The 17,952-nt window shown below is 44.8% G+C and overlaps 2 protein-coding genes and 1 non-coding gene across 3 annotated transcripts in view; 2 read left to right on the plus strand and 1 right to left on the minus strand.

Annotated features, from left to right (window-relative positions):
• The window catches only part of LOC123448679 (sucrose synthase 4), a 43,867-nt gene extending 36,605 nt beyond the window's left edge, over positions 1 to 7,262 (plus strand). The window contains exons 8-15 of the mRNA XM_045125646.1: positions 3,681 to 3,854; positions 4,217 to 4,333; positions 4,407 to 4,573; positions 4,901 to 5,125; positions 5,328 to 5,649; positions 6,156 to 6,400; positions 6,492 to 6,630; positions 6,835 to 7,262. Coding sequence (XP_044981581.1) covers positions 3,681 to 3,854; positions 4,217 to 4,333; positions 4,407 to 4,573; positions 4,901 to 5,125; positions 5,328 to 5,649; positions 6,156 to 6,400; positions 6,492 to 6,630; positions 6,835 to 6,873 — 1,428 coding nt within the window. The 3' untranslated portion in view covers positions 6,874 to 7,262. The remainder of the gene's footprint in view (positions 1 to 3,680; positions 3,855 to 4,216; positions 4,334 to 4,406; positions 4,574 to 4,900; positions 5,126 to 5,327; positions 5,650 to 6,155; positions 6,401 to 6,491; positions 6,631 to 6,834) is intronic.
• Positions 1,131 to 3,510, plus strand: LOC123448680. Its single transcript, XM_045125647.1, has one exon. The coding sequence runs from the start codon at positions 1,782 to 1,784 to the stop codon at positions 2,121 to 2,123; it is 342 nt and encodes a 113-aa protein (XP_044981582.1). The 5' UTR covers positions 1,131 to 1,781; the 3' UTR covers positions 2,124 to 3,510.
• A 4,722-nt stretch (positions 7,263 to 11,984) lies between the features above and the next one.
• Positions 11,985 to 12,124, minus strand: LOC123451590. Its single transcript, XR_006632428.1, has one exon. It is a non-coding gene; the product is annotated as a small nucleolar RNA Z247 (small nucleolar RNA).
• Positions 12,125 to 17,952: the final 5,828 nt, after the last annotated feature.

The raw sequence follows: 17,952 nt of genomic DNA on the forward strand, positions 1-17,952 counted from the left end.
CCTGGGCATCTCCCACCCGGCCCGGTCGGCCTGCCCAGGCCCGGCCCGAAAATCCAGGGCCTAGGCATGATGGGCTTGCCCGTGGGCCAGGCTTGGGCCTGAGTTTTTAGCCCATCAGCAGGGCCAGGCCGGGCTTGAGCTTGGCATATTGGGATTTTAAGGAAGAGGCCTAGCACACGGCCCCAGGCCCGATGGGCTTTTCAACAGATGGGTTGGGCTTGGGCCTCAAAATAGGCCTGATGGCAGGGCCTGGGCCTGGGCCTTAATTTTCTGTCATGGGCTTTTCTAGGCCCAGCCCAAGTCCGACCCGGCCAGCCCATGGCCAGATGTACTCTCATATGACCTTTTGAGAGAAAAGAGCCCGTAGGTTCATGGCATCTTGCGAAAGCGTTTGGAAGTACATGTATTTGTTGTGTAGTAACTCTTGCCACACCCATCAACATTTAATAATTTAAAGAACCATTTGTTTAGCAAGCACTTACTTCTTTTGAGAAATTAGATCTTAACCCCTGATCATTTGCCCCCGGGATTGATGGGTGGGGACGGGTCCACTGGCCATTCACACAATCTTGCGAATCGTCAAACCCCTAATAAAGTGTGGGAAATCATCAAAATCCCTTATTTTCCCTTGGTCCTCTAACCTCTACCACAACCCCTTGTTATTGCAGTCTACAATAATACTCCACTTCTTTTTGATAAAAGGGTGTTTATGTTGATTCATAATGTAGCATCAAGGGGATACAGAACACAATAAGCACACGTCCGATCTTTGCGCGAGAGCCAACAACAACACCACACACACAAACACACAAAGTATCACACCTGTAAATAGCAAAGTCAAGCTATCAGTATGCGAAAAAAAATCAGAGAGTTCGACAGAATCCGGAAATGACCATCATTACCATTCATCTCATGACAACACAAGGAATACGGTAAAGGTTATCCAATAGCAACGCCTTCCGAAAGGAAACGATGCATAAGGGTCGTCGCCACCAGCTGATCTAGCCATCAATGACAGGATTGTGAGTTTTCACCCTAAAGGTTGAAGTCCAAGCAATGACGCAAAAACATCATCATCGTGAGGTACAACCCAATAGTGTTGCACCTAGGGTTTTCACCCTCGAGCTCGAGATGAGGTACTCAGAAGCACCACCATATTAAAGTCATATTGTGTTTGTCGCCTTCACTTTCCATGATCCCAACAGAGAAGGAAGTTCAATGACGACGCCAAAATCATAATTCCTTTCTTACAAGTGGCAGTGGTGGCAAATCGCATCAGACCACACCACCACACGCTAGCTCTTGCTGCGTCGTCCACTCCAGCAACGCGCAGAACCACGGCGCCATCCGCGTGTCCTAGCGAAGGACCGCCTTTTTAGGGATGCAGATTTAAGGATGTAAATGACGTTGGGACTCACTAGTCCCACATATGCCATCTACCAAGAAAAATAAAATAAATGGCTTTTGTGGACGTCCAGAAAAATTAACTGGCATATATGGGTAGCCTAAAAAAGCACATCTAGCCAGTGGCAGTCCACAACTTTCACCTCAACCGTAGCACGCCACCACAACTTCGCCATGGCCTAGTTCGCAGCCATCTCCACCGCACCCTGCCACGCCGCACACCGCGAGCACCTGCTTTTCTGCCAAGCCGGCGTCGGGGGCCAAGGTGACAGATCCTAAAGCCTGCTCCGCCGCCTCCGACTTGGTTCGGCCGTCTCCTGCACCGCGGCGCTGGATTCGCTCGCCGAATCCTTCGGCTCCATGTCGCCGTTGTCTCCATGGTCACCACGATGCTCAATCCCGGCGACCTCCTCCCGGCCTCCTGCGACAAGGCCGTGTCTGTGTTGGCCGCCTTCGCGTCCTCCGAAGGCGAGCAGGCACCCATCTCCACGAGGAAGGCGAGCGCGCACCGCCCCCGCGTTCCTCATTCAAGGTCGCTGGCCCTGACACCGTCGCAGCGGCCTCTTCCTCTCCAGCATCTCGTCGTCGGCCGCATCCGGGATGGCCTCGACCTCCTGCTGCTAGCTGCTGGTGCACGTCCTTCTCCATACTTCTATCTCCTGCAGTCCTGCTGCACCCTACAGCTGCCCCATCTCCAATGTGTGAAGTTCTACTTGTGACGGTACACAACTGCTGGCTGTAGCTTGAACTAGAGCAGAAAAATTGTGACGGTACACAACTGCTGGCTGCAGCAGATGGATGGCTGCCGCCCACAAACCTGTAGATTATGGGTTCACGGCCACCGGCGCAGAACTTGTGGATCATTGCATACCCAGCTGTACGTTGTCTGTCCATGGCATGGCTTCCGCAGCCCTCTGTGACCAGTGGCCATGACATCGCAGCTGCCCCTCCAACTGCCATGGGCCACAAGCTCGACCGGCTTCTGCCAGATCTTGTCAGACTCGGCCAGCCACAGGCCCCGACCCTCACCAGCAGATGACCCCGAGGATGGGCTTCAGGATCCAGTTGGCCAGAGGCCCGACGCCATGACACAAAGCGTCCACCCCTCGTCACTTCGCGGAAAGAATATGGATTTGCAATAACCCACTCATTTGGGCAAACTCAGTATTGGTTCCAGAAGCAATTGGTAAACTCTTGAACACAGTATTTGACCGGAATAGTCGTCCACCGTAGGATAGAAGCTTGCTTTTTCCAACAACTGAATTTTTTGGCTAATCGATCCTAAACTCACCTCCATTTCCCTATTCAAGAGCTTGTGGTTATGAAATGGTATGCCACGATATCAGAAGGACCCTGCTTCACAACCAAACAATTTTGCTCTGGGGCACTAACGGTCAATGTCCCACCGTGAATGAACTGAGCAATTCATCCGCACCCCTCAGGTGCGGAATCCTTCATGCGGAAAGGTCTGTTCAAGAAACGGCCATTTGACTTTATGATACGCCTTCCCAACCCACCTTCAAGAACACCCCTTTCTGATGAAGCTTGTGAGTTGTTTCATGCAAGGCCACCACCCCTCTTGGATGTGTCAGCCTGGCATGATGATCGTGTGGGTTGGTCAGATTTCATCATGGAACATTCCAATGAAGCCATAACTGTCCTTTTTGGTGATTATTTTAAACTGACATTTAAGAAGAAAATAGGGTCGCTACATGGTCGCTACTCACTCCTGCGGAGAACATGGAGTTTTTGGCTACTGGATCTACCCGGTGGAAGATGGTAGCACAGGATATCTACAACCGGTTTGGATGGCGGTCCAATAGTAGAATAGATGGATAGATTTGTAGTCCTATTGTACGCCGGTTCTGGCTGTTTATCTGTTCCGGAACTTCTTTGTAAGCTTGTTTTGAACTGCAGATTTTTTTGTTTGAACTTTTAATAAAGAGGGCGTATGCATCGCTCTGATGCAGAGGCCAGAGGCGAGCCTCCTTTTCTAAAAAAAAAGAAAGAAAATGGGGTGACGCTACTGAATTTGTATTTCATCTTGTTTCGTTGGCAAGAGGGTAATGATCCAACTGAAAAAGAGACAGTGTCCCATTTCGGAAATCAGTGAATACAGCCACAGATCACTGTTAATTACCTCTCAGAACGTTATATAAAAATCAACATGTGTTTCTATTATGTGGTATGTATATGGTATAGTTTGCAAGTACTTTCCGCTGACTCTTGCAGACAGAGAAGCACTGCTAATCATTTGTTTCTGTTATGTGGTTTAGGTTACTCGACTAATACCAGATTCAAAAGGGACATCATGTAATCAGCGTCTTGAGAGAATAAGTGGAACACAACACACATACATATTGCGTGTTCCCTTTAGAAATGAAAATGGAATACTCAGGAAATGGATTTCAAGATTTGACATGTGGCCCTATCTGGAGAAATTTGCTGAGGTAAGTATCAGTGATGCTTCTTCCCTTGTAGCGATTCCTGAGATGATCATGAACTGTAATCTTCTTTCTTGAAAGAGTCCCAAGAGGAAGACATTGCATCTATATCATATATATCATGAAATCTCTATGGTATGGAATGATGCCATATTTTATTGGACATAACACAACTATGTAAGGTGCAGAGTTGCTTATGTAGAAAGGACCACAACTTTTAAGGACAAATTTCCTCGTTATAATTTCTACACGAACACTTCCTCTGCGTATGAATTTGTGTTCAGTCTCATCTGACACTTGCTATTATTTTAGATTTTTTTTTAATTTATGTAACAAAATGGAAGCAATATAATGTTTCTTTTATACAGGATGCAGCTGGTGAAATTTCTGCAGAATTACAGGGTACCCCAGATTTCATAATTGGGAACTACAGTGATGGAAATCTTGTGGCATCATTGCTATCATATAAGATGGGAATTACTCAGGTATGACTTGTTAAACTATGGTTGAGGTTTCAAACTTTTTTCTTTACCAATCATGTCAGAATATTCTTTGCAGTGCAATATTGCTCATGCACTGGAAAAGACCAAATATCCAGATTCAGACATATACTGGAAGAAGTTCGATGAGAAGTACCATTTCTCTTGTCAGTTTACTGCTGATATAATTGCAATGAACAATGCTGATTTCATTATCACCAGCACGTACCAAGAAATCGCTGGAAGGTTTCTTCTATTCTACCTTGTTGGCCAGACCATTTTTTTTCCTTTGTCGTTTCATCTTGGTTAACTAATCTGCTCACATGTACTTGCTCCGTCCCAAAATAAGTGACTCGACTTTGTACTAACTTTAATACAAAGTTGAGTTACTTATTTTAGGACGGAGGGAGTAGTATGCAGACTTGCATGAAAATTATATGCTGTTTCATTAATTATTTAATACCAGGGTAATATGTAGAATTGTTGCATTTCTATCTTGCATTGGTTCCGATCGTACATCGGTATTATTGACAAGACACTCATACTTAATTCTTACATTTCCATGGTATGCAGCAAAAACACAGTTGGACAGTACGAGAGCCATACTGCTTTTACTCTTCCTGGGCTGTACCGCGTTGTCCATGGGATTGATGTTTTTGATCCAAAGTTCAACATAGTATCTCCTGGAGCTGACATGTCTATATATTTTCCATTCACTGAAAAGGCCAAGCGGCTCACTGCCCTTCATGGTTCAATTGAGAGCTTGATTTATGACCCAGAGCAAAACGATGAACACATGTGAGAACTCGCTGTTATCTTGTTGCGTTCACAATACTAGGAGTATTTTGAGTTAAAAGTTTGCACTTCTTGTAGATTTCAGTTACCATTACCATGAATAATGGATGATGATTTTCTGCACAATCTTAGTGATATTAGTAGTATGGTCCTGCAAATAGTGTTGACACGTGGTCTTTCTGATGATAATTACTGTTTTTCGCAGTGGACATCTGGATGACCCATCGAAACCAATTCTCTTCTCCATGGCAAGACTTGACCGGGTTAAAAACATGACAGGACTAGTCAAAGCTTATAGTAAAAACGCTAAGCTAAGGTCGCTGGTAAACCTTGTTGTGGTCGCTGGCTATAACGATGTCAAGAAATCAAAGGACAGAGAAGAGATCGCAGAGATAGAGAAGATGCATGAACTTATTAAGACATATAACTTGTTTGGGCAGTTCCGTTGGATCTCTGCCCAGACGAACAGGGTTCGCAACGGTGAGCTGTATCGCTACATTGCTGATACTCATGGTGCCTTTGTGCAGGTATAGTTGTGAAGTTGTAATTTGTGTCGTTCTAGAGGCAGAAGTTTTGTGGGTCCTATTCTTATCCAAGTGGCTTAGGCCCTGTTTGGAACCACAATAGATTATGATAATCTGAATTATGAAGATAGATTATATAATCTGGTTTATAAAAATAATCTAGGTAGGCATGTTTGGATATCAGATTATATAAACTGTAATCCAGGTTTTACATTGCATAATGACCTCTCTGTCCTCTGCATTTTAAAAAAAAAAGAGGATGGCGGTGGCAGGAATGTAATTATCTCCAACTTTACAAGGGTACTGGGTCATTAGTAATCCATAATCTGATTTTAGCTGGGGTAGAATAGATTGTGAGTTTTTAATAATCTATCAATCTAGTTTTTATAATCTACACCATAATCTGTCATGTTTGGAGACATAATAGATTATAAAAACTGGATTATATAATCTGAGTGGTTCCAAACAGGGCCTTACATACTGACTATATAAGCTTATCTGTGCTACAGCCAGCTTTGTATGAAGCATTCGGTCTCACTGTTGTGGAAGCCATGACCTGTGGACTCCCTACTTTTGCAACACTACATGGAGGGCCTGCCGAGATTATAGAGCACGGGATCTCTGGTTTCCACATTGATCCTTACCATCCTGATCAGGCTGCCACATTGATGGCTGACTTCTTTGGACAATGCAAACAGGACCCTAATCATTGGGTTAAGATATCTGACAAAGGCCTTCAGCGCATTTACGAGAAGTTAGTACCAGCCAATCCTGTTTTGGGCAGGTGCCTACCTGGTGTTTTTTCATGGTCGCCTGTGTGATATTGTTTTCTCCTTGGTGTCTAGGTATACATGGAAGATTTACTCCGAGAGGTTGATGACACTGGCTGGGGTTTATGGCTTCTGGAAGTACGTCTCGAAGCTTGAAAGGCGGGAGACTAGGCGTTACCTTGAGATGTTCTACATATTGAAACTCCGTGAGCTGGTATGCAGTGGCCTCTCAGCCTCGGCACTAATTGCTCATACCAATACCACAGTTTCTAGATCATATTTGACTTGCATCCACTTCTTCTCTTCTCTTCTCTTCTTGAGATGTTCTTTTTTCGTCTCGAGACGAGGGAGAACAGAGAATCATACTACTTGTGCGTTAAAGATGCTCTTCTGATCGGCGTCTCTTTTGTTCATGCAGGTGAAGAGTGTGCCGCTTGCATTAGATGAGACACACTAACTGTTCCGTCTCCCATATTCGTCCCCTGCTAAACTGCTGTGTGCTCGTCTCAGGGAGAAGAGACTTCATGTCATCGCCAAGGAGAAAGGAAATAAGATGCGGCTGACGACCGTTAGCAAAAGTTATCTATCTACAGTACTTATTTGTCCAGCGATCAGTGAACTCGCCTTTTACCTTTTACATTGCGAGTGCTGAACTGGGGTTTGAAGTTATGTACATGAGTGATTGATACACTGTCGGCAAATCGTATTTTGCCACGTTGTTTGTATTTTTAAAGCTTCTGTTAAGACAGAAGTCACTTGGCCGCTATCTCATGTGGAATCTGCTCAGTTCGCGGGGTAATACCGCTCTACACAACGTTCACAATGAATCCCTATGTTTCTGGTGTATGCAGTCTATGAGAGATAGCGATTAAGAAAACAAATCTCCTATATCTCTGGTGTATGCAGTATATGAATGAGATAGCGATAATGCTGGAACAAATCCTTGAAGCTTCATGCTTTATGCTGACCTGGGCCTCTCTTTATGCCGACGACGCGGTGGTGTTCCTTGCTCCCATGAAATTGGATGTTGAGTTTTTCGCACACACCTTAAGGGCTTGTTTGGTTAATCCCTTCGACAAAGAGATTTGAGGGGATTAAGGTGGATTTTGATTTATAGGAGATTTAATCCCTTTCAATCCATTCCAAACCCCTTTAAATTTAAATAAACCAAACAAAGCCTAAAATGTTTTTGGGAGGTTACCTGTTAGCAGCCCAAGTCAGAGGAGCGTCAGACATGGCAGCTGACTGCCATGCCAACAGAAGACACTGCACGAGCCAATCAAGGGAGAGGTCGTGTCACTGCCAGGCCACCTCGGATCATGCAACCGAACGGTAGGTACGTGGTACAAGCAAAGGCATCCAGTTGGATCAGGCAAACGGTATGGGACACGGCGACCCTTTCCTATGTTCTTTCCTTGGCGACCCTTTCCTCTGTTCTTTCCTTCTCTTTTGCAATAGGGGCTTGCTACAAATCAACTGGCAAAGATCAGCCACCTAGCAAGCCGTTCGATTTGCCTCATAATGATTGATTAGAGCCGCTTGATTCCTTCTTCAATCATCGTCTTCGTCTTCCTCCAGCTTTTCTAACTTCACCGCACATGAGATCCGCAAACATCTGTAAAATAGGTTGGAAGCGTTGAACCCTTTGCTCGGACAGCGTATGTATTTATATTGGGCAAACCTTGGAGTACAAGAAAGAGATCGATGATGATCTCAGGAGTTCGGTTTAAACAGGGAAGAGAAGAAGAGATAGAATAGGTTACAAGTTAAACATATATCCTATCCTATACATAATCTAACACTCCCCCTCAATCTAAACCTTATGAACTTCTGCCAAGGTTAGTATTGTATTTGAACTCATCCAACCTCCTCATAGTAAGTGGTTTTGTGAATCCATCAGCAAGTTGATCTCCTGTAGGAATGAACCGAATCTCAAGAAGCTTTCTGGCTACTCTTTCTCTGACGAAATGAAAATCAACTTCAATATGTTTTGTGCGTGCATGAAAAACAGGATTGGCTGATAGATAAGTTGCAGCAATATTATCACACCATAGTCTGGCAGCTTTCGTAGTTTTAACTCCAAGCTCATAGAGTAGTGTTTGTATCCACATTACTTCAGCTGTGGCATTTGCCATAGCTTTGTATTCAGCCTCAGTGCTTGACTTGCAGACTCTAGCATGCTTTCTTACACTCCATGACACAAGATTGGTTCCCAGAAACACAACAAATCCACCAGTGGACCTTCTATCATCAACACATCCGGCCCAGTCTGCATCATAGTAGGCAGTAACAAGCATATAAGAGGATTTGGTAATTTGAAGACCAAGCCCTTCCGAAAACTTAAGATACCTCAAAATTCTCTTGACTGTAGTACAATGAGTAGTGCTAGGGGCATGAAGAAACTGACATACCTTGTTTACAACATAAGAAATATCAGGACGTGTAAGTGTTAAGTATTGTAAAGCACCCACAACACTCCTGTAATTTGTTGCATCCTCTGAACCAAGTGCATCTTCACTCTCAACTGAAAGTTTTTCTGAAGTTGAGATGGGTGTACTTACAGGTTTGCAATTTTCCAATCCTACCCTCCTGAGTATGTCAGTTGTATACTTTCCTTGTGTGAGAAGTATACCATCTCTTATTTGTTTGACTTCTATGCCAAGGAAGTAATGAAGATCTCCCAAGTCGTTGAGAGCTTACTCTAACTTGAGATCTTTAAGCAGACCAGTAGTAGCACTTGAACTTGAACTAGTCACAATGATATCATCAACATAAACAAGCACAAAGATAGTGACATTCTCTTTATTGTAGAAGAATAGTGAGGTGTCTGCCTTGGATGATCTAAATCCAAGTTGCTGTGATTGCATACTCAATCTAGAGTACCAAGCTCTTGGGGCCTATTTCAAACCATAAAGCTTTGTAAAACTTACACACATAATGTGGTGTACCTTGATCCTCATAACCCGGTGGCTGCCGCATGAACACATCTTCCTCAAGAACACCATGAAGAAACGCGTTCTGAACATCTAGATGTCTTAGACTCAAACCTCTGGAAATAACAATAGACAAAACAAGCCGAATAGTAGCTGATTTAACAACAGGACTGAAGGTATCCTCATAATCAATGCCAAACCTCTGTTTGAAACCTTTTGCAACTAATCTCACTTTGTATCTGTATATACTTCCATCAGACTTTCTTTTTTATTTTGTACACCCACTTACAGTCAATGATATTTCTACCACTCTTGGGTGGTACTAGGTGCCAAGTTTTATTTTTCATAAGTGCATCATACTCACTGTCCATGGCTGCTCCCAATCTTTGTGAGCCAGAGCATCGGACAAATTAACTGGTTCACCAGCAGTAGTGAGAAAAGCTCGTTTTGTTTTGGCATACCTTATTGTACCATATGTATATTCCTTCTTCTTGATGATACCTGTCTGAGACCTTGTATGCCGGCGAGAAGCAATGGGCAATATCGGAGCTGAACCTTGAGGAATTGTTTGTGCATCATGTTCTGCAGCAGGAGAGGACTCCACAGAAGACCCATGCCCGTGATCCGCCTGGTTAGAGCTCTCCTTGGGATCGCCCTCCGGATCCGCGCGTGTCGGAATAGCCGGGCTGGTGGCAAGAGGAGAGTCGCCCATGAGCGCCATGCCGTCGGCCACTGAGTCGTCAGCCACCCGCTGAGGAGAAGAATCCCGTGGAATCGCACTCCAGATTGCCTGCTAGCGAGATCCTCCTTGGGACAAGCGTCAGCTGTGTTGGCTGCATCTTTGCACATGAAACCATGGTCCAGTTCTGCACATGAGTTAGCAGAAATACAATTTTGCATGGATTTATTCACATGACCAGCTTTAGACAATTCACCCAAGTGATCAGAAATTGTATCATAGTCTGGGAGAAGTGCTATTTTAGCACGTAGAAGTTTGGCAAACGGAAAGATAGTTTCATCAGAAACAACATCTCGAGAGATATAGATACGTCCAGTTGCAATTTCTAGGCACTTGTATCCCTTATGAAGATTGCTATAACCAAGGAAGACACATTGAGTGGACTGAAACTCAAGCTTATGATGATTTTATGGGTGTAGATTGGGGTAGCAAGCACACCCAAAGATTTTGAGAGAGTTGTCGTCAGGTTTTTGATGGTATAGGCGTTCCAACGGAGTGGAATTGACAATGACATTACTAGGGAGTCGATTAATGAGATAGATTGCTGTGATGAATGCTTCATCCCAATATTTGAGAGGCATTGATGCATGAGCTAGCAATGAGAGGCCAACTTCAACAATGTGACAATGTTTTCTTTTAGCAGAGCCGTTTTGTTGGTGAGCATGTGGGCAAGAAACATGATGTTGAATACCTATGCTACGAAAGAAGGAGTTGAGTTTTTCATACTCCCCTCCCCAGTCACTTTGTACTGTCAGGATTTTCCTGTTAAAGTGCCTTTCAACAAGTCTATGAAACTCTTGAAAGATGGAAACGACTTTAGACTTATATTTGAGCAAATAAATCCAAGTGAACTTGCTATAGTCAACAATGAAACTAACATAATATTTATTTCTTCCAAAGTAATCTCTGGCATGACCCCATACATCACTGAAGATAAGCTCTAAAGGAGCATGAGACACACTATTTGACTTGGGATAAGGAAGTTGATGACTTTTGGAACATTGGCATGCCTCACAAACCGAATCAATAATTTGACTATGTGACAATGGAAGTTTGCCTTTATTGACTACATGTTTAACTATGATCGATGACAGATGTCCTAATCTTTCATGCCACCTTACCAAAGACGACTTGATAGCAGAGTAGTCTTGACGACGCTTGCGACTTAGTGCTCCGAATGTGATGGGTTAGAGCCCTCCAATGCATCTACCGTGATGAAGAAGTTCCCTCGTTACCCGGTCCTTTATGAAAAAATAATGAGGGTGAGTTTCAAAGAAGACATTATTATCAGTGGCTAGACGAGACATAGACGCAAGATTTTTATTGGCTTGTGGAACATGAAGGACATCTCTAAGGATTAGATCACGTTTGAGAGTAGGGGAATTGCTAGAAGCTTGATCAATGTGACAAATATCCATACCCCCACCGCTTGCGGTGTGAATTTGGTCATTGTCGAGGTATCTTTCACGAACATCAAGTTGCTCTAGTTCGCTTGTGACATGGTCTGTTGCACCCGAGTCGACGAAACAGATGCCATTTCCTCCTTATTCACAAATAGTTGTGGCGGCATGACGAGCGTCGGGGACGTAATCTTCATCATAGCGACGCCAACAGTCCATGACCTCACGGCGTGTCTTTTTACACAGCTAGCAGCGAGAGCGTCGAGAGGAAGAGGAGCGGCGGTTGTTGTTGTTGTTGAAGCCACCACCTCTTGTGTTGTCGCTGTAACCGCCACCACCAGAGCGACCACCCTCGCCTTGGTTGTTGCGGCAGCCTCGACCGTTGCTGTTGGAGTTGCAGTTCTGCCCGTGATAACTGCGTCTGCGTCCACGGCCTCGGGAAGCAGAGTTGGCGGAGGACTGCTTGATGTTGGTGCCGTGGAGAAGAGTTAGGCGGGCGTCAAAGCTCAAGAGCTGGCTATATAGCTCCTGAACTGAGACTCGCTCAACCCTAGCCGCCAAGGCAGACACAACTGGATTGTACTCCAGATCGAGTCCAGCCAAGATTTTGGAGACGATCTCGGCATCAGGAAGAGGAGCTCCGGTGCAGCATGTGATTTCATCTGTAAGAGTCTTGATTTTGCCAAGATATTCAGCCATGGTCATGTTACCTTTTTGCAGGTTCATAGCTTGATGCGAGTGTTGATGACCTGGGCTTGGCTTTGAGCAGCAAACATGGCGTGGATGGCGCTCCACACCTCTGCCGATGTCTGGAGCGTGGTGACTTGTGCAAGGATGTCGTGGGAGAGGGATCCCATCAGATACCCTTGAAGCTATTGCTGCTATGTGTACCAGAGGGATCGGGCGAAGTTAACAATCTGTTCTTCTTTCCCGTCCTTGGTGATGGTGAGGGTGGCCGACGGGACCAGACTCTTCCCTTCGAGGTGGTGCTCCATCTGTGCACCTCTGATTAGAGGGAGCACAACGACCTTCCATAGAAGGAAGTTTCCCCTCGCCAGCTTCTCCTGAGGTGGCGGTCCGAGAGAGGCAACATTGTTGCTGGATGATGGTGAAAAGGTGGAGGGTTCAGAGGTGGTCAGCGAGCTTATGGGGGAAGATAGGGCTTCAGAAGAATACATGATCTCGGCTACGGGAGAGGTAGCTAGATGCGATCTTCGGTATATGAAGAAGAACCTCTGATACCATGTAAAATAGGTTGGAAGCGTTGAACCCTTTGCTCGGGCCGCTTATGTATTTATATTGGGCAAAACTTGGAGTACAAGAAAGAGACCGATGATGATCTCAGTAGTTCGGTTTAAACAAGGAAGAGAAGAAGAGATAGAATAGGTTACACGTTAAACATATATCCTGTTGTATACATAATGTAACACCATCATCACACCTTTGCAGCTCTATCACCGGCGAGCAGCACCATAGATGTTGTGTTGCAGCTCTCTCGCTGACAAACAACGCCACAGATGCTGTGTTGAAGCTTCGTCGTTGGCGAGCGATGCCAAGGATGCTGCTTTGAAGCACTATCGTTGCTGCATTGCAGCTCTGTCGCCAGTGAGCAACACCATGGATGTTGCATTGTAGCACCATCGTTGTTGCGTTACGGCTCTCTCATCGACGAGCACCATCATGGTTGCTGCGTTCAAGCTTTGTTTACGTCGAGCAGCCCCATGGCTGCTATGTTGAAGCTTCGTGTCCAGCGATTAGCCCCATGGTTGTTGCGTGCGTTGAAGCACCGCAACTTCGACAACTGGCGCGAGCACTACAACTTTGATAGCCGACGAGAGCTCCACTGCAGCATCGCTGCCAGCGAGCTTCACAGGGTCGGGGCATTGTTGGAAATAAGCCCTAGAGGCAATAATAAATTGGTTATTATTATATTTCCTTGTTCATGATAATTGTTTATTATCCATGCTAGAATTGTATTGATTGGAAACTTAAATACATGTGTGGATACATAGACAACACACTGTCCCTAGTGAGCCTCTAGTTGACTAGCTTGTTCATCAAAGATGGTCAAGGTTTCCTAGACATAGACAAGTGTTGTCGCTTGATAACGGGATCACATCATTAGGAGAATGATGTGATGGACAATACCCAAACTATGAACGTAGCATATGATCGTGTCACTTTATTGCTACTGTTTTCTACATGTCAATGTATCTGTTCCGACCATGAGATCATGCAACTCCCGGACACCGAACCTTAAGTGTGGAGACCCTGTGTGTATCAAATGTCGCAACGTAACTGGGTGACTCTAAAGGTGCTCTACATGTATCTCCAAAGGTGTCTCTTGGGTTGGCATGGATCAAGACTGGGAGTTGTCACTCCGTATGACGGAGAGGTATCTCGGGGCCCACTCGGTAATACAAGATCACAACAAGCCTTGCAAGCAATGTGACTAAGGAGTTAGTCACGGGATCTTGTATTACGGAATGAATAAAGAGACTTGTCGGTAACGAGATTGAACTAGGTATGGAAATACCGACGATCGAATCTTGGGCAAGTAACATACCGATGGACAAAGGGAACATCATACGTGATTAACTGAATCCTTTACATAGAGGTTCAACCGATGAAGATCTTCGTAAAATATGTAGGATCCAATATGGGCATCCAGGTCCCACTATTGGTTATTGACCGAAGAGTGTCTCATGTTATGTATGCATAGTTCTCAAACCCACAGGGTCCGCACACTTAAGGTTCGGTGATGTTTCGGTATAGTTGAATTATTGATGTTGGTAACCTAAGGTTGTTCGGAGTCTCGGATGACATCCCGGACGTTACGAGTGTTTCCGAAATGGTCCGAAAACAAATATTGATATATAGGAATGTTGCATTTGGCTTCCAGAAAGATTTCACGCATTACCGGTAAAGTACCGGGAGTGATGAACCGGTTCCGGGGTTTTACGTGGAGGGGCCACTCACCCGGGAGAGGACCTAATAGGTCTATGGGTGGCGCACCAGCCCTTAGTGGGCTTGTGAGGCCAGCCCAATTACCTATTTCGGCCAAAGCAAATTAAAAAGGAAAAAGGAGAAAAAGGAATGAGGTGGACAAGTGGGGAAGGAGTCCTCCACCAAACTGAACTGGAGGAGGACTCCTCCCTCTTGGTTCGGCTGAACCCTCCTACTTTGAGTAGGAGGCAAGGCAACGCTCCCTGTTGTTCCACCTATATATAGTGGAGGTTTGGGAGGCTTTTTGCACCCCAAGCCATAGTGCAACCCTCTCTCCCTTCACCACTTCGTGACACCCCGTAGCTAGTTCGATACGGCACGACAAAGCCCTGCCGGAGTAGCTCCACCACCATCACCGCCATGTCGTTGTGTTGCCGGAGAATTCAGCTACCTCTCCGCCCCTAAGAAGATGGTGATCGTCATCGAGCTGTACGTGTTCTGAACGCAGAGGTGCCGTCCGTTCGGCACTATATCGGGATGGATCGTGACGGGATCGCGAGACGGATCGTGATGAGATCGCGGGACGGGCCGCGATTTGGATCAGGAAGATGTTCCACTACATCAGCCGCATTATATACGCTTCCGCTTAGCGGTCTACAAGGGTATGTAGATTCCCTCTCCCCTCTAGTAGATGATCATCACCATGGATATTGCGTGTGCGTAGGCAATTTTTTGTTTCCCATGCAACGTTCCCCAACAGGTGCCGCTTGTGTTGCATTGTAGCTCCACCGCCATGGCGAGATCTACGGGGACGCGGCTTCCACCGACGATGAGCGGCACCTGCCTCCGGCCTTCATGTGTTGAGTTGCAACGCCAATGATGAGCGGCGCCAGGCTTGAACCTTCTCCTTCATGCTACAACACCATGCCTCCTCTCCCGCGTGTGACAACAGGTGGAGGGGAAAAAGAATGTGCGAACATGCGGATGGGAATAAGATAAGGCTAGAACGATGCGAGAGGTCATGGATTGGACACGTATCATGCATTCGAGACGGCTTACGCGACATGGAAATCAGCTGGTAGATTTAAGATGTTTTCCTTTGCAAAAAAGAAGTGTATTCCCATGACTGAGTGATTGTTAATCGAGATCTAGATCGGACACCGAACAACATGGTATGAGAGACCAATCACCACCCTCTCGTCGCCGTTCTTCCCTCGTCGCCTGATACGTCCATTTTGCATCATGCTTTTATATCAATATTTCTTGCATTATGGTCTGTTAATACACATTATGGTACAATACTTATGCCTTTTCTATCTTATTTTACAAGATTTACATGAAGAGGGAGAATGGCGACAGCTGGAATTCTGGACTGGAAAAGAAGCAAATTTGAGAGACCTATTCTGCACAGCTCCAAAAGTCCTCAAAAGCTACAGAGAATTGTTTTGGAATATATAAAAAATAATGGGCGAAAGAAATACCGGAGGGGACCCACCAGGATGTCACAAGCCAAGGGCGCGTCCTACCCCCTGGTCGCGTCCTACAGGCTTGTGGGCCCCCTGGCAGGCCTTCGGTGCCCATCTTATGCTATATGAAGGATTTTGACCTGGAAAAAATCATATCAGACCTTTCGGGACGAGGCGCCGCCGTCTTGAGGCGGAACTTCGACACAACCAATCTAGATCTCCCGCAGAGCTATTCCGTTAGGGGAACTTTCCTCCCGGAGGGGTAAATCGAAGCCATCGTCATCACCAATGATCCTCTTATCGAGAGAGGGTCAATCTCCATCAACATCTTCATCAGCACCATCTCCTCTCCAAACCCTAGTTCATCTCTTGTATCCAATCTTTGTCTCAAAACCTCAGATTGGTACATGTGGGTTGCTAGTAGTGTTGATTACTCCTTGTAGTTGATGCTAGTTGGTTTACTTGGTGGAAGATTATATGTTCAGATCCTCAATGATTATTAATACTCCTCTAATTGTGAACATGAATATGCTTTGTGAGTTGTTACGTTTGTTCCTGAGGACATGGGATAAGTCTTGTTATAAGTAATCATGTGAATTTGGTATTTGTTCGATATTTTGATAAGATATATGTTGTCTCTTCTCTAGTGGTGTCATGTGAACGTCGACTACACGACACTTCACCATTATTTGGGCCTAGAGGAAGGAATTGGGAAGTAAAAATTAGATGATGGGTTGCTAGAGTGACAGAAGCTTATACCCTAGTTTATGTGTTGCTTCATAAGGGGCTGATTTGGATCCATATGTTTCATGCTATGGTTAGATTTATCTTAATTCTTATTTCATAATTTTGGATGCTTACGAGAGAGTTTAATCATATGTGGGAGGTTTTTCCAAGTAAGGGTAGCACCCAAGAGCTGGTCGACCCACATATCAAATTATGAAAGTAACGAACGCGAATCATATGCGCATGATGAAAACTAGCTTGACATAAATTCCCATGTGTCCGCGGGAGCGCTTTTCTTTATATAAGAGTTTATTCAGGCTTGTCCTTTGCTAAAAAAGGATTGGTCCACCTTGCTGCATCATTTTTACATTTTTTACTTGCTACCTGTTACGAATTACCTTATTACAAAACTATCTGTCACCGATAATTTCAGTGACTGTAGAGAATACCTTACTGAAAACCGCTTGTCATTTCCTTCTACTCCTCATTGGGCTCGAAACTCTTACTTATCGAAAGGACTACGATAGGTCCCCTATACTTGTGGGTAAGGAAAAATTTATATAGTGTGCTAAAATTGACTATCACTTGTCACTATGGAAAATAATCGTTTGAGGGGCTTGTTCGGGGTATCTTCACCCCGACCGGAAGCACAAAGAGATGCTCCTCAACCTTCTGCACCTACTAAAAATATCTATTATGAAATTCCTTTGGGTATGATAGAAAAACTTCTAGCTAATCCTTATGCAGGAGATGGAACACTACATCCTGATTTGCATGTAATCTATGTGGATGAAGTTTGTGGATTATTTAAGCTTGCAGGTCTGGCCAAGGATGATGTCAAGAAGAAAGTGTTTCCTTTATATTTCAAGGAAAAGGCGTTGACATGGTATAGGCTATGTGATGATATTGGATAATGGAACTACAACCGATTGAAATTGGAATTTCACGAGAAGTTTCATCCTATGCATCTGGTTCATCGTGATCGACATTATATTTATAATTTTTGGTCTCGTGAAGGAGAAAGAATCGCTCAAGCTTGGGGGAGGCTTAAGTCAATGTTATATTCATGCCCCAATCATGAGCTCCCGAGAGAAATTATCATTCAGAATTTTTATGCTCGGCTCTCTCGTAATGATCAATACATGCTCGACACTTCTTGTGGTGGTTCCTTTATGAAGAAATGTATTGAATTCAAATGGGACTTATTGGAAAGAATTTAACACAACTCTGAAGATTGGGAACTCGACGAAGGTAATGATTCAGGTATAAGCCTTAAGTTTGATTGTGTTAAATCCTTTATAGACACCAATGCTTTTCGTGATTTTA

This window comes from Hordeum vulgare, chromosome 4H (assembly GCF_904849725.1).
Source record: "Hordeum vulgare subsp. vulgare chromosome 4H, MorexV3_pseudomolecules_assembly, whole genome shotgun sequence".
Taxonomy (NCBI): domain Eukaryota; kingdom Viridiplantae; phylum Streptophyta; class Magnoliopsida; order Poales; family Poaceae; genus Hordeum; species Hordeum vulgare.